This window comes from Scyliorhinus canicula, chromosome 15, assembly GCF_902713615.1.
Source record: "Scyliorhinus canicula chromosome 15, sScyCan1.1, whole genome shotgun sequence".
Taxonomy (NCBI): Eukaryota; Metazoa; Chordata; class Chondrichthyes; order Carcharhiniformes; family Scyliorhinidae; genus Scyliorhinus; species Scyliorhinus canicula.
This window is the reverse complement of record NC_052160.1, coordinates 138,216,655-138,239,047: the sequence shown is the minus strand read 5'-3', so window position 1 is coordinate 138,239,047 and position 22,393 is coordinate 138,216,655. Positions and strand designations below refer to the sequence as shown.

Below are 22,393 nucleotides of genomic sequence, written 5' to 3'. Positions count from 1 at the left end.
TGGAAGGACTTACAAGGCAAGGCAATGTGCAATGAATGATCGGACTCTCGGAAGTGCAGAGGGACCTTGGGGTGCATGTCCATAAGACAGCAGGACAGGTTGATATGGTGGTAAAGAAGGCATATGGGATATTAGCTGAGGCACAGCATATCAGAGTAGGGCGGTCATGGTGGCATATAAAACACTGGTTAGGCCACAGCTGGAGTATTGTGTGCAGTTCTGGTTGCTACACTATAGGAAGGAAGTGATTGCATTATGTCGAGATTCACCAGGATGTTGCCTGTGCTGCAGCATTTTAATCTGTCAAGAGAGACTGGATAGACTGATTGTTTTCTTTGGAGCAGAGAAGGGTATGGGGATTTGGGGGGGGGGGGGGGGGGGGGGGAGAGAAACCTGATTGAGGTGTATAAAATTATGAGGGGCTTAGAAAGGAACTATCTCCCTTAGCAGGGTGGGGGGTGGGGTCAATACCATGGGGCATAGATTTAACGTAAGGGCTAAGAGGTTTAGAGGGGATATTAGGGAAACCTTTTTCATCCCGGGTGGTTGGAGTCTGGAACTCGCTGCCTGAAAGGGTGATAGAGGCAGAAACCCTCACAACATTTAAGAAGTATTTAGATCAGCACTCTAAATTCCATTGCATGCAAGACTATGGGCCAAGTGCTGGCAAATTGGACTATAGAGTAGATAGGTGCTTGATGGCTGGCATGAACACGATGGGCCAAATTGCGCACAGTTACTTTCTTGACTTGATGCACAGAATTATTTTCATGCAGTCCTGGTAGATCATTTGCCCTGATGCGTTATGGCACCCCTTGATGCGCCGTGTAACAACTTGGGGATCAACTAGGCTTGTCTGTGCTCTAAAGAGGGAGACCGGCCTCTGTAATTCTCCAATATGTACTGGGGAAACGGGAGAGGGGGCTGGGGAGAGTACTCCAGCTTCTCATTTCTCAAGTTGCATCAAATTAACTTTCTGTGCTGTTGGTGAGAGCACGTGGGTGGAATTAAGACAGCTAACTCCAGCTTGACAGGAGATTAAATTTGCAATCATGCCCACATTCCTGCCTTATGATTTTTGATGAACAGTACAAACCTTGCATTGTTATGAGTGCATAATTGAAGTGAGCTGATTATTTTCCTCCTTCATTTTTCTTTTTCAATTTGGGACTTGTTGAGGGGCATACAGAAAAACATCACCCGTTTTTAGAGGTGTGTCTACAGTAAAACATTCGGAGTAAAAATTAACAAGCCCGCATTGATTATTTGAGTCCCGTTTGTCAGTTCAAGCATTCGCTTTGGATCTTGATTTTGAATTGGAAGTTTAGAAATGCAGTTGCTAATTTGGAATTAAATAATACTGTGATATCGGAAATGTTTACCAATTTTTCTATGTGTTATATTAGCAAATATTGAATCACAGTGTGATTTTTAAATACATTTGACCAACTGGTTCAGCTGAATTGATTTGTGAAAGTGTAATTTATGCAATAATGATTGCAGAAGCTGCTTAGTTTCAGGGTTTGTTTATTAGGTTTTGTATTATAGCTGCAGCACTTGCCCACAGCAGTTCATGAGCCCACGTAACGCAAAATGGTGTTACCCACTGATACAAACCCCAATATAAAAATAAAAGTCGGTGTAAATTACAAGGCTTATTATGAAATATAATTATGCGGCCTTGATGAACTCGAGAATACTTGTCTGCAGTACATTCCCAGGCAATCTATGTATTAAAATGCAACACCCAAAAGAAACTAAGAAAAGCTGTCAATGTTGGAAATTAAAATACCTGTCAAAGGTGCACAGTTCATCGGCGTCTGTAGGTGGATGGATTAAATGATTGGGTGTGCAACTTTTCATCAGTTTGATTTTTGAAAATTGGTGTTCAAGGTTCCTGTAGTATAGGGTAATTATTTAACAAGACAATGGGAAATATAGTAATAATAACAGCGGTGCTCCACATTATGCAGCTGCAGCCAGTAATCTTGTACTTCTGGGACACCTGTTAATGGTATCAATCGTGCGTTTTATTAGGCTCAGAATGTTCATTAACAGGAAAGGACTCGGTTTCCTTTTCACATAGATCGTCTCTATTTATGTGCTTGTGGATATACTTGTTAATTCCTTCTCTAACTGACAACTCAATTCTATCTTCTTTCCATGGTACTGTAGCTCTATTGTAATTAGTATCATATCAATATGGACTTTTTTGTGATAGGTCTCAATATTGCTGAATTTGCTTCTTTATCCTGGTGGCAGACTTGTAGATACAGTTTTATTTGATGGATCACAAGTCTATCATTGTAATAAGGAGCTAAATTTAGCAACGTACAATTCCAGAAGCTGGATTAGAGTTGCAAAACCACATTACTTGTTGCTTGAATCCATTTGCACTGTCTTTGTCAGTGGTAACCTTTCCCATTAACTCTTACTTCAATTGAGCAGGAAAAATTCTACCTGATGACTCTCATCACTCTTCGATATCTATGGGTGTATTTTCCTCTTATATTTCAGGCTGGAACTCTTACCGTAACTTTGGATGCAAGCTGCTCACAGATTTGAATATTAATAATAAACTGAGAGTCATGAACATCTAATGCCAGAGTATAAATAAGTGTATGTGTCTCATCAAACTGTTCTACCTAAATGCTTACAAGGAAAATCTGCCTCTTCATTTTTAACAAGTACTATAACTGCGATGCGATCCCGAATGAGACCCTCAGTTTTGTTACCAGCCAGTTAGGGACTCGTAACTTTCATTCTAAAGTAGATTAAATGTGAATTGCCAGGCATTTATTAAGAGAATAAAGCCACAAGATTGCACAGTTTTAAATAAATAGAAGAACATTTAATGTACAACGGTCAGCACAGCAAACCATCATCACTCTCTATCTTCTCCTCTTAACATCCACATGAATATGAGGTAAACATGATTCAAACTACACACTGTGGTCAAACACCAACTACAAACTGCACATTAAACTTTCTCAGCAATCCAGACATCAATGATCACTGTGTGTCACAATGTCCTTCAAATTCTGCCCCTGTCCTTCAAGGAGCTTGTCCAACCGCCAGCCGAGGGCAGCTCTACTCTATCCGAGTTCCATGGGTACAGTCCTCATCAAAAGGCAAACTATTCCAGATCTCTCTCAGACCTTCTCCCAGATCCAGCCTTCTCGACTGTCTTTTCCAGCTAAGCTTACCTACTGCTGAGATTGCATCCCACCATTGGCCAGACTACACTCCAGTATATAAACACGGGCAACGTACCATCTCCAAAGCCAGACAGCTGCCAACAACTGCAGTTTGTTTCACAGTAGACAACCATTCCTTGACTGCTCCGAGCACCAACACCCCAACAACATGGAGATATCGACTGATCTGGGCTTTCCTGAGCCCCAGATCCAAAACAAGCTATCCAAGCAGCTATCAACTGCTTTTTAAATAAAAATGTATTCCTTTCTCGAAGTTACAAATCCAATGCGGAGTATGGGCAGAGCACCTTCTTAATCCATCTTGCTTGCTCCAAGAAACAATTCAAATTGAATCAATTCATGGACCCCCACCAAAGAGACATACTCAATCCAAGCTGACAAGAATAGGAATTACGCTTGATCTTCGCCAAAAGACTTCCAAGCCGAGCTATCAACTGCTCCTGGGGTTCTCTGAGTCTCAACGCCTCACGGACTTCTCTAGCTGCCTGGAGTAAGCAGCCTCCTGCTGCCTCTTCGCTGTCAGACTAACCTTGACATTTCCAATTTCTTGTGGCCAAAACCCTTAGCCCCGAGGTCAGGTTTTTAGTTCTCTTGAGTAGGCTGTTGACGGGAGTAAACGTGGCCAGCTCGTTGTTGCCCCTTTGCGCTTGCGCCAGAGCTCCCAGCAATCTGGAAGCTATCGTCCTTCCACAATCCGATGCAGAGCGGTGAGCAGCAGTGTCGAATTCCCTCAGACTGGAGTGTTTGAAAAAAACTATAGACAAACAAAAGTGTGCTGCACAGAAAAATAAAGGACCAGCTGGCATTTTTTCTTACTTGTCAGATGATATAATATGAAGGGATGTGATGCATTCTGGTGCTAAAATAGCAAACATGTTTAAGTGTACATTTGAATATTATAGATATTTGAATGTAAATCCAAGTCTGAATTTTATGATCAGCAGTGAAGTAACAACATTGCTGACTCCAAGGCAAGATGCCCAAAGATCTAACAGTCACAGTGGCATGAATTTCATTTTTCCTGGCACTAGTTTGATCCTGGTATTCAGCAATTCAGCAACAGTGCTTATCATTAAGGAGATGAAACGACAAATGACATTGAAGAATTTTCACAGATTGGGAACCAGGAAGTGAAAACCACTGATTATCTGTAAATTGATTAAAGAGCGAAGTACAGTGAAATATGGTGAGGTTATGTATATTAAAACTGAAATATCATAAACCTCCTCAAGCAAACGTCTTATTTGTAACATCTGTGGATTTTCTTAACATAATGGAGAAATTAGACATTCCACAAACATAAAATGAGTATTTCAGGGCCCGAGAGATTGTTGCACCTCATTTAACAAGCTGTAATGTTTTTAAAAGTGGAAGTTTAGGCCAGTTGAAATGATTTTAGAAGTGACCTATCTGTAAGAACTTAAGAACACTGTGGAGGAGCAGGAGCAGAGAATCTGAAAGCAAAACTTTGGATTGCCACATTTAACTTCACATTGGTGGATGCGGGAATTTGCCAGAAGTGTCAATGTTGTAATGGTAATGAACATCAATGATTTTACTATCATAACGTTAATTAAATGCTAAAATTACATTACATCATGTAGAGAAAAATCTAATTTTATGGGTGTGGGGAGGAAAAAGTAATCAATGTTTGTAAATCATGAAAGGAGTTGATAGGAAGGGAGTAGTTACATATTCATTAATCCCTGAAGGTGCAGAGCGGTAACCAATCACAATTTGTTGATGCACCATTGTCAATAATCTGTTGATTATTCTTTAGTCTACCATGTACGTGCTGTGTATCTTCTATTGGCCGCAGAAAAATACTTTTCACTGTACTTCGGTACATGTGACAATAAATATCAATCAATTGTTGGGATGCAGTTCTATTGGAATGGACAGTTTCATTATATTAACCCAAATGTTTTGTGATATTGACTAAGGAACATCAGATTAATCAGCTGAGCCTGATTCAGTCTTCACCTTGCATGTTTTCCAGGTGGGATCACTCTAGGGTGACACTGTTTCTTCCCCAACTTTCAAGTCATATTATTGTCATGCTCAATTGTAGCAAGGATAAGTCAAAGCTAACTTGGTGCAGACTTGGACTTTTTTTTTGTTTGTATAATGCAGTGCTTAGCAAGCAATGTAGTAGTTATCCACTTCGCCAGCATGGCAGTGATTTCTTCAGTCATCTGAGTTAACAAATGAAATTGACTGCCACCTAGTACAGTGTCAGCTAATTCTACTGCATTCTCAGAAGGGAAAATAAAAGGTCCTTTATCAAACAGGGTCTCCCACTGCTGCAGGAGGGAGATGAAAGTGATCCGTGTAGACCCTAAATTATGAAGCCTATCAAATGTGAGTGACTTGCTTATACCAAACCTGGTGGATCCGACCATTTGTTTCCCTGCATCTAGCCACTAAACTCCCCTTTGTTCCTCTGGGTTTGACCATATTTTTTCAGCATTGTGCCCTACCTATGTTGCAAATGACTCAATTTGACTTGTTGGATCTAAATAGAAAATTGTTGATCCTCTGCAAGTCATTCATTTTTGGTGTAGATCAGAGTCGCAAAAGAAGAACTTTTGTTCAATTTCTTCTTTTGGTTGATTGGGGGAGTGACAGAAAAATTAAGACACAAACTGGATATGTACAAAATGCTTCTCCACCGCAAGAGAGATCGGGTGAAGAGTCTGCCCAGGCTGTTCGTGCGCCCCTCTTTGTGGCTAATTGGCATTGTCAGAGGACTAGGCAAACTTTTGCTTGCTTTGCCTTGTAACTAAAATGGTTTCCACTTGGTTTTGACTTCCCAGGCAGTGTAATTGAATCATAATTTATGAAAGGCTGTCTAATGGGTAGTTAGGAAGAAAATAGAAACGTGGGATTCAAATTTAACTGATCTTTTAGATTACTGGAAAATGGTACAAAATGTTAATTTATGGATGGTACTTTGTATAAATATTTTAAAATAAATCTTGAAAAAGGATCAAGGTATGCTTGATATCAACAGCGCAGTCATTTTGAATTGGTTGTGGCCTGCATTTTCTATTCTTGGTTTACACAATGGGAGATTAAACTTGGAATTGTGTTAATAATTCTAGCAACTTGGCATTGAACTTGTATTCGAACAGAGTGAAGGTGTATACATTTATTTTTTTCTTTATACCAAGTTGTGTTTAGGGACACTTGTCCTACTTCATTGTGGAGCTCTTATCAACCTTTCTTGTCACATGCCATTCAATTAAAGGTTATTTGTGACAAACTGCTTCTTCAAAAGTTAGCATTAAGGATTTTGCTTTTGGTGAAATCTATTGGAATTAAATAATTCCTCCTTTCAGCATCCCAGCTCTAGTAATGTAAGTGCGATAACCTTAAAGGCATTGTCTCATGCCACCTATTGCAGCAGTCATCATTTTAAAATTCACTTCAGTAGTACTTTTTTAACTATAAATTTAGAGTACCCAATTCTTTTAATTCTAATTATGGGTTAATTTAGCGTGGCAAATCCACCTAGCCTGCTCATCTTTTCAGTTGTGGGGGCGAAACCCACGCAAACATGGAGAGAATGTGCAAACTCCACACGGACAGTGACTCGGGACCGGATCGAACCCCGGGTCCTCAGCTATGAGGCAGCAGTGCTAACCACTTTGCCACCGTGCCATCCCAACTTCAGTAGTATTTCTGCTGTTGTGTGAATGTAGTGTTCAGCTCAAGTGACAGACCAACTATAAAACAGCATGTCATTTTTATCTTTAGTGAAGCTTTGTGTCTGCAAGCTCTTATTTGTTATCACATTATGTTCATAAGTGTGAGGTTACTGTTGTTCTTCGTTCATGAAATGGAAATTTGAGGTGCGATGCAAACCTGTGTTGGTCAGTGCTGATCTTTATTTTTCTAGCCTACAAAAACTGGTCGATATTTTTAATCTAATGATGATATCTTACAAACTCTGGCTTGTAACTGATCTATGGAAAAAAATAGAAGTGCCACATATCCCTGGGATTACTCTGAGCACAGGGTGATTAGATTTAGGCCATTAAAATAAATAACGGACGTATCCCTGTCCAGCAGTCTGATGGGTGATATTTAAAACATCCTTGTTATGTTTTTGCTACTGTTGAGTAAATTTATAAAAGAAAAAGCAGCTGTCTGCTTTCTATGCACTGTGGGCTGTTTTTAAATGTTTTGAATCACAAACCAATCTTGTCATGTTAGCATAATAAACATGATGGTCTACAGAAGATTTGCCTATGATGGGCATACGTTTTACTGATTAAAGGGGCAGTGGACCTGAAGAAGTAGCTCAGAAGTTCTGAAGTGATTAAACACAATAAATATGATCGAGGCGGATCAAAAAAAGGAAAAAAGGCTGGCGCAGTGGTTAGCACTGGGACTACGGTGCTGAGGACCCAGGTTCAAATCCCGGCCCTGGGTCACTGTCCGTGAGGAGTTTCACATTCTCCCCGTGTCTGCGTGGGTTTCACCCCCACACCCAAAGATGTCCAGGTTAGGTGGATTGGCCATACTAAATGCCCCTTAATTGGGGAAAAAAATTAAATACTCTAAATTTATAAAAGAAAAAGAAAAAAAATGAAGACCACTAACAACCATCCCACTTAAGGATGGAAAAAGGCAATTCATTTACTCCCATGAATAGTGTTGGAAGTAGTTAAGAATGAAGAAGAAAGAGACCTAAACCTTGGCAGACTCTGCTAAACAACGTGTCCAACAAATGCAGAGCAGCAATGAACAAAACGAGTAGAATGTTGAATGACATCATGATAGAACATAAGCCAGCAAAAGCCCTCCAACTGTGGAGGAGTTCTGGCTCCGGCCATGGTTTGAGTACCGAGTTCCCGTTGCTGAGATACAATTTCTAATTGCAGATTGTTTGACCATCAATTCCTCAAACACTTAAGTTCCTGTTTGTCAACCTTTGATGCAAAGAGATTCGTCACTGTGCTGCTCAGCTGCATCTCAAAATGATTCATTCCTGATAGCCCGGTGGAGACCTAGATCAATAAACGAGATGGGAAAAAAATAATTACTACAACTGAGAGCATCAAAATTATGCTAGAAATACCCTTGGTTATGTTTTCTCTCCTATATAGCAAATAAAGTAGCCGCCTGCCTTTTTAAAAAATCTAGTACCCAATTCATTTTTTCCAATTAAGGAGCAATTTTAGCGAGGCCAATCCACCTACCCTGCATGTCTTTGGGTTGTGGGGGCGAAATCTACACAAACACTGGGAGAATGTGCAAACTCCACATGGACAGTGACCCAGAGCCAGGATTGAACCTGGGACCTCGGCGCCGCGGGGCAGCAATGCTAACCACTGTGCCACCGTGCTGCCCTAGGTGCCTGCTTTCTTAATTCAAATGTTTTGAATCACTGACAAATTAAGTAATACGGCATAATAGCTGCCACGGTCATCAGGCTGCAAGCAATGCAGAAAGGAGTCCGGAGTTTGACCTCTGACACCAGGAGATCTGATATAAAAGAAAAGGATGGACTTGAACCTAGGAAGAAGGTGAAATGATTGGGAGGTGAGCTTCGAGCAGTATAAAAGGAAAATGTAAACTATCACTTGAAATTAAATTCTGAGCGGGTGGTCTGATACCGAGATCCGGTGGCTGCCCTCCACCCACCCACCCCCCCCCCCCAATTCAAATTCTGCCTCCGATAGGTGTGAGCATTCCACCCCCTGCCCCTCCCCACCACTATCATGGGAATTACAGACCATCCCCGACACACGCATGAGGATACTCCGACCATCAGAGACCCCAACTAAAAGTTAAGTGCTTTCACTTTTTCTCAGCAGATGTGATGAAGACCTGTCAATCATAGTTAGATAGTTAAAAACATTGTGGTTAGCTTCAAAGCAGGGTGCATTCAAGAGTGAAGGGAAATGAAAATAAACAGTCCAGACACCTGGCTGTCTGGAAGCTAATACCAAGTCAATTACAGCCTACAACTCAATTGGGGCCCTCTGATGGACCTTGGGGGCACTAACATTAAATACTTACTCCCTTGACCCACCGCAGGGTCTACAGCACAAGGGCCACGCTTGAAAATACTTGCCCCAGTGTATGCCTGCATGAATACCAGCCGAGAGGCCTGGTGCATCACATGGGCCTGGAGAATTGGGATTCCAGCCTGTTAATTGGATGCAAATGGGTTCAAGTGACCTATTTGATCCTCCTACTGGCGCAGGGCATGTAGCCCGCCGCTGCTTGTGGCGGAGGATCGGAGCATCGGATCAGGCGCTGATCCCATTTTTATGTCTGACACTTGAATCTCCACCGGATCAGGAAGTGGCTGGCAGCAGAGAATCCACCCCGGGATATCTTGTTTACTGATTTTATTACTATTACATGTTTTCACCTTACTGTCAAATATTTGGTTTATTATTTGATTCATGATAAGTCAGTATGTTAGATAACTAGTATATCCAAAACCTTTCCCACGAGTGTAGTAAAATGTGTGATAATCTTGATGTTTGTAACTGTTTTTGAGATTGGGGATGTGAAGACTGATGTTTTCTTTTCCTCGCAATATTTGTTACACTTATTCTGCTATTTTTCTACAATGATACCAACTTTTTTTTTGGTGTACCATTTAACTGTGTGACCTCTTTTGACTTGAGTAAAAGTACAGTATTCCACTTAGAATGCCTGTAGTTCCAATCTGATTGATTATTACATTTTGTTTACCCAAGTACTTTATAAACCAAGAGATGGCATGTCAAATTACTGACATCCATATGATATATATTTCTATGGCTCGATATTTAAGCTACTATGAATTGGGAATGCAAATGTCCTCGTGTCTGTAAACAAAAAATTAAATTTCCACATTATGTTTACTGATTTGCAGCCAAACCATCCCCATGTTTAGCAAAATATTTTATGACTCACATTAGCTGCTAAATGAACATTTTTAGGTGCAAAGACAATACAAGTACATTAACAACTAAAATATAAGCAAAAAATATAAGCAAAAATGAAGCATAACGTCAGCTCTCAATTTAATTCGGATATCTGGAGGCATTGGGATTTTCCATTGTTTCTACTGTGGATGTCATTTGAAAACCTGCATTATTTTTATATGATTTTAACAATGCCACTTGAAACATTTCAATTGTATGACATGCCCCTTCCATCCAACCTTGGACTATAATCTTCCCTGCCCAGCAGCAGTCCTGATATTTTTTAAAGATTTGTTGCCTTTATCCCTGAAATTAGCAATCAGACACTGAAACATTCGCTTTTGAGGATTGTAATTGATGTTTTAAATTAGCTGTTGAACAACTGCAATGCTGAACAGTGATTTGCTGCATGGAACTATAAACCATGAGTTATTGGCTAAGGTCTACGTAAATGATGATGAAATTGTGATCCTGTCAGAATGAGCAGATGAGAGGTGAGATCAGAGTAATATTGCAAAACAAGTTGTGGGAGATTATTTCATCAAATGAAACCGATCTAAATCTGTTTTCGGAGTCCGAATACAATTCTTCTAATTTTTAAGCACTACCTTATCAGAGGATGAAAAGTTAGGAGATATCGCTTGTGTAAAATGTGCAATGTTGTCATAAATAAATATAGTACCACTGAACATTGTATTTAGTATATACTGTGTATTTAGTATATACTGTATCAGTAGTTTCCGAAATATATGGAAAGTAATATATTTATTAGTTGCAAGCTTTCCTTTCAATCCTTTGTTCTAATTTGTAATTTAGGCTAGCAGGGCAACAAGCGATCAAGTTGCTGGACTGTATTGGTTACAGTATTTGCTACATACCTTTGTTTTGAAATGTTATCTGTGCCGACTGACGCTAACTTGGTAACCCATATAAATTGGCTGGACTGACTCAAGATCCCCATTTTGGAAAGAAGCTGATTTCTCTGTAATCATTTTAGTTATTAAATTAAGTTATTAATTATTTCCAGAGGCAGTGTAGATCTGGCAGTCTTTGAGTGAGAAAGAGTTGTTAGAAATGAAGAACGGGCAATGAAGTGATCCCAAATTGATTGTGGTGCTTGATAAATAGGAGGAAGCTTGATTGTGATTTAAGGAACTACTGGGCTTTTTAGCTTGGAAGAGAAACCAATTTGAATTGAGGCAGGAGGTTGCATTAACTGCAACACCCGTTTGTCAGCCTATTTCATTCCAGATTATTCAAACTCTCAATTCCTCAAATACTTCAGTTCCTGAAGTTGTCAACCTTGACGCAAAGAGAGTCATCACTGGGCTAACCTGGGATATCTTGAGGATGCAAAAGGTGCAAGGAACTGACCACTTTGAGAATAAGTTACTAAGTACTCACTCACTCTGGTGTGATACTTTGATAAAAGGAATATTTAACCTATCACAAAGACATAGCTCCTCGAGTGATATCCCACAAGAAGAGCATTTGTCCTGTTGGGTCTGTGCTGGCTCTAGGACTAAATCTAATTAGTCCCCCTTCTTTCTCTGCTCTTCCTGCTTAACTCAGCTCTCCAGTTTTTTTTTTAATGCATTTGTATCTGCGTACACCAACCTTTCAGAAAGTGCATTGAGTGTTGTCTTTCATTCTTTTTATGTCGATTTATTGGGATTTTCAATTTTTTACCAAAGTTTGCATCCAACAGACAAAAGCAGAACGATAGTTATAGGTATCAATGTTCAACAGGTACAGCACAAAACAATAGTCATTACATGATTAAATAAATAAATAAGATCGGAAGAGTCAGGGACAAAATCCTCAACAAATTCCTTCTGCGGATAAATGACCCGTGTGCACCCAAACGGGTTACAGGCAACATTATAGACCTACATCGCATCCGTAGCTCCAAAACAAAGTGACAGAAAAAGAAAATAATACCCGAGACCCTCAGTGCTAAGGAAAAATCGGCTTAACACTTGCAGTGCAATTTAAATTCTTCTCCAGATCCAGACCGGGATAAGGTAGCCAACCCATACCTTCAAGATAGCTGAATGACAAAGAGAGGACCCGGCACAGCCGAACCTTCATATTCAGCCCAGGGTCTCCCATAGAAGAAGTCAAGAGCCAAGAGCAAAAACCTGAATAATTATATTATTTATTAGTACCTCTACAATCCCATCTCCCAGTCCCAGATCAGAGGCAAATCCGATCACCGGACCACCAACACTAGTAACGTCCTCAAGCGGGCAACAGGATATCATGGGGTCAAGAACCAAAAGGAATATGAACTTGTCCCAATCGTAAAACAACGGAAACGCACTCCAGGATGGGAGGGCCATCAGAAAGATCAACAACCCCCAGTCCTCAACAGGATAATACTCAGTCCACCTGGGCCTGAAGAAGAAAAAGGCACAACCAAAATAAAAGATAAGCGCTCCCTGGGGGGGGGGGGGGGGGGTGATCTTCCTCAAAACATAGCAAGGACAGAACTAATCCTACCCTCCTCCCGCTCCGGCTCTGCTCCCTACAGGGTACATTAGGCTCAAGATAATTTGTGCAAATCATGAATTCAACATTCAGCTTAATATGATATAAGCTTATTAAATCAGGATAACCAGCGATGCAGGACATCACACCCGACTAATTCAAATAAGTTGACAATATTAACAGGCAACAACATAACGATCGGGGGTGAAATCCACAATAACAACTGAGATGTGAGGCAATTATCAGGATAAAGACTTAATCTACTGGCGCATGAAGAAAGCAGAAATCCAGGATAAAGCGGAATCAAAGAAGGCGAACACTCTTCAGGCTCTTCCAAGGATTCCAGCGATTTAAGTACAAAACCTCATTGTTTCCAACATGCCATCTCACCCAGGCATCTAATGACTCAGGCTCCAGTGGGGATGGGGGTGACCCGCCGGGCTCAGCCATCCCCCAACTCCTCTAAACTGACATCAGGCACAGGACAACATAGGACCAGGGGTCAGAAGGCCAACCTAACTCCAGGCATCAGAGATGGGATTAAATGTGCTCCGTCGATCCGCCAAGGACAATGCTCTCTCCATTGCAAGAACTTCCTCGTGCGCCTCCAGAAAGGCGCCGTGCAACTCTTGAAATTGGATTCTGATGACCTGCCCAGCAGAGCCGAGACATCCGGACGGATCAACATCTTTGCTAGCAGTTTTCATCCATTGGAAAACACCACGTCACCAGGGCACTGCTAATGAGAAGACCCATCACAACTCCTCCCAGCCGCTTTGAATCAATGAGGATTCAGATATTTTGTCTCGACTTGATAGTTCTGAAATATAGGCTAATAAACCTCAGGACATGGTATGTCTGCCAAGAAATGACAAAAGAAATGTGCAAACGGATTTAATATTGGGTTTGGAGGCCAGCAGAGCTGGAGATTGCAAAAACGCAGCCACTCCCGAGCTCTCATGATGTGCATCTCTTCCCCCCCCCCCGTGTTGTATATCCTTTTTATAAATTTATTTATCTTTTCTCTTCATTCTTAACCTATTGAAGTGAACCACTCCTTCCATTTTTTAAATGTAAACATGACCTTGAAATGAAATGAAAATCGCTTATTGTCACAAGTAGGCTTCAAATGAAGTTACTATGAAAAGCCCCTAGTCGCCACATTCTGGCGCCTGTTCGGGGAGGCCGGTACGGGAATTGAACCGTGCTGCTGGCCTGCCTTGGTCTGCATTAAAAGCCAGCTATTTAGCCCAGTGTGCCCCTTTTACCTTGACAATTCTACCTTGTAGAATTGTCCTTGAACGCTTAGAGGAAACACTGCATTGTGTATGGTATTGGATTGCTATACATCACAGCTGTCCTTGGTATCTTCCAGTTTGGGCTTTTATTTTTAATAAGACTGAATTTTATAGGCCTATGGTCAGGGATTGACTCTGCAAACATCAAAAAGGGAATATCTGCCCCTTGCATGGCACAATTCGGACGTCTGGGTCAAGTTGTGCACTATATTTACGCTCCACCCTTTTATGTTTGGCAGGTTTACCTCCTCTGACATTGCTCACTGAGTCAGACAAGATGTTGTTCATGAGGATAGAAGCAATCAGTGTTGAAACATAAATATATTGACCCAAATTAAAGCTGATTTCCATTTGGTGGTTAATTTCTAGAGGCAGTCCCAGCTATATATGACATGGGTGGTGCCTAAAGTCTGTCTTGTTGCCAGTAATGACAGAGCAATGAATCTTGATCATTTTGTGGGCAGGCAGGCTAGAAATATTTTCAATTATTTCATTTTTTGTGGAAACATTTTTGAGATAATTACTGTAAAGCAATTTGGTCTTTTTAACTGAGAATTTTCTGTAAATTGTCGATCCACATTTTCAGTCTTGTCAGCCCTAAATATTAAAGTATTTATATATCTTAAAATGGGGCTCCGACAAGTCTATAAAAACTTCTTGTTTGCCTGTTCTTTCTCTCACTCTCTCTCTCCTATACTGTCTTTCTCTCTCGTGCTCTTTTTCTCTCTCTCTCCTATACTGTCTTTTTCTCTCGTGCTCTTTTTGTCTACATCTCTTTTTCTTTCCTCCTCTCCTGTGTGACTGTCATACTGTGCTGTCATTTTATATCTTCATTTTATTAAAGGCTAGGATGCATGTGCCAAGTGAAGTTGGTGTGTTCGGGCAGATCAGTTTGCCCGCACAGGTAGTGTGTGTAGATCTCGTCAGTGCTGCACAATGTGATCAAATCTGTTGAGCTGGGTTTTGGATTTTGCGGTTTCGGATTAGGCGTCACACGAGGATTCTGACAGTGTTTGAGGATGTGGAACTTTTGAAGTAGTAGGATTGGGGACTGGGACACTAGTAGATTGTCTCTCCACCTGGTCCCCCCAGGGCGGACTGACAAGAGTTGAACTCAGGCTAGAATATACCCAGTCTGAGAGTATGGAATGGGAGGGTAGAGGGAAATTGTGTAGCTTCAGTCACCGCTTGTGAGCCCTGCCATGGGCAGTATTATGTCTGGGCCTGGGATGATTCAGAGGTGCAGCATTTTTGAGAGGTATGTTGTAGGCTTGTGTAGGTGAATTGATCTGCGCTCTTACGGTAAAGTGTGGGAACTCCCAACTTAATTTTCGAATGAAGAGACCCCAGCTACCCTGTGAAGATTGATTGAATGTATAATACTCTGACTATGATACTGTTGCTGTTCTCTTCTATTCATATGGCCTGGGACACAGTTCTTATTTAATGTTGATGTTTAAGAACCATTCAACAGCTTCAGCTGACGCAGTGTAAATGGTTGCGATGTCACTAGAGATTCAGTATGTGGCCGATGGTCTGTCTTGGATGGTCACTGTCACAATTTTATCTGTTCCTCATGTTCCCCCTCAATGAGCAAGTGGCCACATCACCCCCAACCCTCGGCCCGTCCTAAAGTGAGCTTATCCAGATTTTCTGTGGAAGGGTAAAACCTGGGACTTGGGTCATTTACTGTGTCTCTCTCAAAATAAACGGCATGTGATCTCCTGAAACCCTGATATTCCCTACTGGAAGACACTCCACACCCTACAAACTGAGCACCTCTCGAAGGGAAACCTCCTGGATGACTGCAAACATCACCAACCACTGCCGAGTAATTGTGAAAATTTACTCACAATCTTAAAACTGCTTTTTAACACAGAAAAGACAGGATGTTATTAATAATGAGCTATTATTTAATAGAGACAGATGTTTTAAATCAAAACTTTAGAAATCCCAATTAGATAAGAGAGTGAGGCATCCTGATGTAGCAAATGACAAGGAAACCAACAGGGTTGTCAATTGACATCTGTGGCATATTAACAGCTTGTGCTTACAGTATCTTCCATTCGCTTCCCCTAGCCCTGTGTTTAAATATAAATTGGAGACCATGAGCACAGCTGCTGCCTTTTCTCTATATTCTGCATCATCCCCACTGAATTTCAATTTAGTTTGATGTAATTCAGTGCATTCTCTCTTTTTCAATTTTCCTATAATTACAGTAAGCAGCTGGTTACTGCACCAGCCAAAATCTAATAAATACCGTAAGCTCATCTGAGATGGTAGGAATGAATTTTGTTGCTTCTGAGTGGCTTTTTTTGTTTTGTTTTACTTTTCTTTTAAATTTAGAGTACCCAATTAATTTTTTCCAATTAAGGGGCAATTTAGCGTGGCCAATCCACCTAGCCTGCACATCTTTTGGGTTGTGGGAGCGAAACCCACGCAGACGGGGGGGGATTTGCAAACTCCACACTGGCAATGACCCAGAGCCGGGATCAAACCATGGACCTCGGCGCCGTGAGGCAGCAATGCTAACCACTGTGCACCGTGCTGCCCTGTTTTGTTTTACTTGATAAAACTATTTTAAAAGCTATATCTTTCATTTGCTGTACTTTGTATCTAATGTGAAAGTGTGAATTAATCACTTTCATCCCCTTGTTGGTAGGCCCCATTTGTGCAAGCAAGAGGGTGGGTTGTTCTGCCTATCCCACGCCTTTGCCAGTGCTGCTTTCCTGATGGCCACAATAGTACCAAACACTTTCTCAAAATGGGGAATTTGACAGAATTGGTGTTGAGTCGCCTGTGCCCCCTGACAGAAACCCTTTGTAAATCTCATGATGTTGGGTGCAGTCTGTTGGAAACGTTTTGAATGCCCATGACACATTGCTTGAACTACGAGAAGTCTTTCTGTACCAGGACCACAGATTATAGAGTTAGCCTGCCTATTAAAGCATGAACTGGTGTCAGTCTGTGCCTTTGATTCCTTTGGCTTTGTGCATGTACATCACTATCACCAGTCACTCCACATCAGCATTTTTACAATCAACAATGTATTGCAAAAGGCATCTTCCTCAAAACTCTGCCCGACAGCCTGGTTCTCTTAACGACAAGTACCGTGGCTGTTTACAAATCTAAAATGTTTTCAATGTTATTTATAACAGAAGTTTTTATGAACAATCTTATCTAATTGTCTTAATATGAAAAAGGACACTTTTATTTCAATAAGGTATTTTAAATATGCATTCTTCGAATGTACCTTTTTCACAAGACAGAAAAGCAGGCTGATTAGATTTTTATTCTGTTATTTAAAGGATAATGCTGAAAGTTTTGAAAACTAAACTTTCACATTTCAAATTGTTTGATTTCCTTGGTCACCATTGGGTTTGCCCAAAATGCAATCTCCAGTTGCAGTATTTCCAAAAATAAGCACGCTTGTTCAATTTCTTCCAGTTTGATTTTTTGGGATCTTTCTCTTTCAAAAGATTTGAACATAGAACATTACAGCGCAGTACAGGCCCTTCGGCCCTCGATGTTGCGCCACTCTAAACCCATCTACACTAATCCCTTATCATCCGTATGTTTATCCAATGACCATTTAAATGTCCTTAATGTTGGCGAGTCCACTACTGTTGCAGGCAGGGCATTCCACGCCATTACTACTCTCTGAGTAAAGAACCTACCTCTGACATCTGTCCTATATCTATCTCCCCTCAATGTAAAGCTATGTCCCCTCGTGCGCAGCAAATAATTTGTCTTTCATTTATTTCCCTTTCTTTAACGGGAAGCAGATAGCTAACTTGAATTTCTCCAACAAATTCCGTGCCTTCTCTTCTTCAACCCTCTTTCCTCCTGGCTCTGCTTCTCATTATCTGGGTTCAGACCCTGCCTTTCTCGTCTTTGCGGGCCTGGTCAAAGATAGTCACGAGTTTCATGATGTTCTCCAGTCCCTCTGATAATTCACCAAAAGCAGGGGCCTGGCGATGTTTTCGGATTGAAATAGCTTTTCTCTCAGATTCGTCTTCCATGCGAACACATTCGTCGCTCTAATTATGAGATAAGAATTAATGCATAGATTTTGGTGTCAGTAGGACAGCAGGTTTCATGGCTCAAGCCCCGAAAGACGTACTTGTTAAGATGAGTTGGACATTCTGAATTCTCCCTCTGTGTATCCAAACAGGCGCTGGAGTGTGGCGACTAGGGGATTTTCGCACTAACTTCATTGCAATGTAAGCCCACTTGTGACACTAATAAAGATGATTATCATTATTATTGAGATGCCAATCGTCCAGCAACTTGTGGAGAGGTAGGAATACCCCATGAATTGTGAATCGCCACATGTTACTGAAAACTTGTACCTTGCGAAAGCAGTAGCCCATCCTCAGTCCCCCGCTGAGTTTCATGAAATTGCTAATTTTGCACATCAATTGTCCATTAACCTAGTCTGGTAAGTACTAGTTGCAACTTTCTATGACAAAGGTATCTAATTTTTACACATGGCTGTAGCTCAAATCAGCTTCAGGTGCCTTGACACTTTTTTTTTGTCTTGGTGGCACCAGGATCTCAGACACGTAGCTTTGCTGAAGGCTTGCAAGAGTCCTGTTGCTAAATATAGCAGCTAGATCAATAATAAATGATTGCAGCTGCTGAATCGTGCCACTGCAGCAGTATAATGGCAGATGGTCTGTAAAGAGAGAAAGAAGGACATTTTTGTGTTTTATTGTTGGCACGCAGCCTGCCGATCCTCCCAACGCCTTTTTCTCACAGTTGCAGCCACATGTAAATGCAATTCAAAAGGTTGGCTGTGGTGTTGACGAGAATAATTTTTTTTCATTGTCATGAAAAGAATAAATTATGTTGAAGGACAAAATGCTGGCGCGTAAATAGACTAACTACTGGGCAAACAAGTTACCTGGTGGAGAATTTTCAATAGCTTGGCTTCAGAGAATGTTGAACGTTGTGATAAGTTTTCAGATACTGTTAGGACCTCCTGGGCTTGTGCGCAGTCAATTCCAGCCCCACTTGACGTGGAGTGGCAACACAATTGAAATTAACAATTAATTCTTAGAAAATACCCAAAGTCCCTGGTCTTACTGTCACCGGGTTTGTAAATTTTAATGCAATTAATTATTATTAATAACAATAGTGATAAGTAAATAGGCAGCAAATACAACTGGTTAACTAATCCTAAATAATTAATTATCCAATTCCTCTTTAACTAGCCCCCACCCCACACAAGACAGACAAATACAGAGGGGAAAGAGGGGTGTGAAGAAAAATAAAAAGGATGAATTTCTCTGTTAGAGATGGATGTTTTCACAACCATCGGTTTGCCCCCGGCAGTATGGATGGGGGGTTCCGAGTATGGCGGCGAGCAGGGGCGGGAAGGGTGGGTGATATGTTCCTGGAAGGGAGCTTCGCGAGTTTGAGGAGCTTGGAGGAGAAATTTGGGTTGGTAAGGGGAAATGATTTTAGATACCTACAGCTGCGGGACTTTGTTCGTAGACAGGTCCCATCTTTCCCGCGCCTCCCGCCAATGGGGATCCTAGACAGAATAGTCTCTGGGAGGGACGAAGGGGAGGGTAGAGTCTCGGGTATTTATAAGGTGCTCATGAGGGAGGAAGGGTCCCAGACAGAGGAACTGAAACTTAAATGGGAGGAGGAGCTAGGCGGGGAAATGGAGGAAGGGCTGTGGGCAGAGGCCCTGAGTAGGGTAAACTCGACCGCGACATGTGCAAGGCTCGGGCTGATCCAATTTAAGGTCGTTCACCGGGCCCATATGACGGTGGCTCGGATGAGCAAATTTTTCGGGATAGAGGACAAATGCGCTAGGTGCGCGGGAGGACCAGCGAACCATGTGCACATGTTTTGGGCATGCCCTGAGCTGAGGGGGTACTGGGAGGGATTTGCGGGGGTCATGTCCCAGGTGCTAAAAACAAGGGTGGTGATGAGTCCAGGGGTGGCAATTTTTGGGGTTTCGGAAGACCCGGGCGTCCAGGGGGAGAAAGCGGCCGATGTGCTGGCCTTTGCTTCCCTGATAGCCCGGCGACGAATGTTATTGGCGTGGAGGGACTCAAAGCCCCCGAAGACTGAGTGGTGGCTTGCGGACATGTCAAGTTTCCTGGGGATGGAAAAAATTAAGTTCGCCTTGAGGGGATCTGTGCAGGGGTTCACCCGGAGGTGGCAACCATTTATTGACTTCTTTGCGGGAGAGTGAGCGTCAGCAGGGGGGTGGGGGGAGGGGGGGGGGGTAGAGTAGAGTAGGAGGGAAAATATGGCGGGTAGTACGGGTGGGAGGGGAGCGGGCTTGTGCAATACGGTACGATGGAAGTATTGAAAGTACGTGGATGTTTGCACATTTTTGCCTTTTTTGCTTCCTTTCTGATGATGTCTGTAACTGTTTATAAAGCCAAAAACTACCTCAATAAAATTGTTTATTAAAAAAAAAAGAGATGGATGTTTTCCAGTACACCCTTCTTCAGCCTAGGCCTCCAGTTGGGAGGTTTTTGCTTCCAGTCTGAAATGGTTCTCACTGTAGATTTATCCCGGTCTCAAAGACCTCTCTGCTGGTTCAGAGATCAGCAGCTAGACAGCATTTCTGGAGAAAGGGAGAGAGAGAGACAGACAGCAGCTCACAGCTTCTCCTGTCAACGTCCAGGATGTGACCGTCCCTGGGTTCTCTGAAAGCCATCCCACGTGGGTAGGACCCAAGCACATCCTGTCGCCAGGCAGAATATGGGACTAGATTCTCCGTTTTTGGGACTAAGTCCACACGCCACAGGTAAACTGGCGTCAAAAGGCCATAGATCCACCGTTTTGCTGGGAGCTAGCAGGGAGCCGTCGGAGAGCCCACATGTCTAGCTGCCGATACGGCCCCCTGCACATCCGGGTCAGAGGCCGCGCATACGCACCGACAAAAAGGTTTTGAATACTTGACACCACACAAATCTTTTCAAACTTCATATCCAAAAGAAAGACTAGTATTTACATAGTGCTTTTCATGGCCACTGGGCACAAAGTGCCTTGCAGACAAAGAAATGGAGGCACTTTTGGCATGAAATGCAAGCAATTTGTGCACAGCAAGCTCCCACAAGCAACAGTGTGATGATGACCGGGTCATCTGTTGTTGTGGTGTTGAGTGAGGGATAAACATAAGATGCCACGGATAACTCGCCTGCTCTTTTTCAAAATAATGCCACGAGATCTTTTGAAAGGGCAAATAGGGCCTCTGTTCATCATCTCATTCAGAAGCAGGCACCTCCGACAGTGTGTCACTCCCTCAGTGCTGCACTGGGAGTGTCGGCTTAGATTTTTGTGCACAAATACTGTGGGATTTAAATCCGCAGCGATTTGATTTGGAAGACAAGAGTGGACAATGTTGAAAGATGCACCACTTTATCCAAAAACACCTGTTCATGATAATTGCTCGTCATCTACCAACATGGAATTTTACTATTGGAGGCTATTTTGAAGTCAATAAAATTTGTGATTCAACATTAACTCTGCGAAAGGAAATGGTAACCTGGACAATTTGAATGTGATGAATAAATGATGAGCTGTATTGTATTTTATTCATATTTCATTCTAATTATACCCTTTTAATTTTTTTTATTTTGAGGTGAGTCACTACTGCAAACCTTTGATCGAAATTTCTTTATTTGCTTACACAGATGTGTGCAGCAAGACAGGGACCCTGAAGCAAATTCATTGCTCTCAGTCACTTCCGGGTACCCCACTCTCTCTCAAATCTTTTCCTATCCAGCTCCCCACATCCATGGATGGAAAGTACAAGGAGATCGCAGAGGTGAGTGATACCTTTCAGCAGCATAAACCTCTCTGATTTTGTTACAGGCTATCTTTTCCTTCACCATTGAAGGTGGACAGTGGAAATGCTTTCACCTCTGTTAATCAGTCTGTAAACAATTTATTTCAAATAAAATAATGGATACATTTGATCAAAACTTGACGAACAATGTATATACCAAGGAGAAACTAACTTGTTTTTGCTAAAAATGCATAGAATTTACAGTGCAGAAGGAGGCCATTCGGCCCATCGAGTCTGCACCGGCCCTTGGAAAGAGCACCCCATTTAAACCCACACTTCCAACTTATTCCCATACCCCAGTAACCCAACCTAACCTTTTTGGACACTAAGGGCAATTTAGCAAGGGCAATTTAGCATGGCCAATCTATCTAACCTGCACATCTTTGGACTGTGGGAGGAAACCCATGCAGACACGGGGAGAACGTGCAGACTCCGCGCAGACAGTGACCCAAGCCGGGAATCGATTCTGGGAGCCTGGAGTTGTGAATCAACTGTGCTAACCACTGTGCTACCATGTTGTTATGGATCCCTGATCCTGGAATTTTTTAAAGGACCGTTAACGTTCTTAGATGCGGGCAGCATGGTAATATAGTGGGTAGCACTGTTGCTTCACAGTGCCGGCCTCCCAGGTTTGAT

General features: G+C 42.0%; 1 protein-coding gene across 4 annotated transcripts in view; it reads left to right on the top strand.

Annotated features, from left to right (window-relative positions):
• Positions 1-22,393, top strand: part of LOC119978057 (AMP deaminase 2-like) — a 157,494-nt gene that overhangs the window by 75,141 nt on the left and 59,960 nt on the right. For all 4 annotated transcript variants that reach the window (XM_038819413.1, XM_038819412.1, XM_038819411.1 and 1 more), the window contains exon 2: positions 21,603-21,736. In XM_038819413.1, coding sequence (XP_038675341.1) covers positions 21,603-21,736 — 134 coding nt within the window. The remainder of the gene's footprint in view (positions 1-21,602; positions 21,737-22,393) is intronic.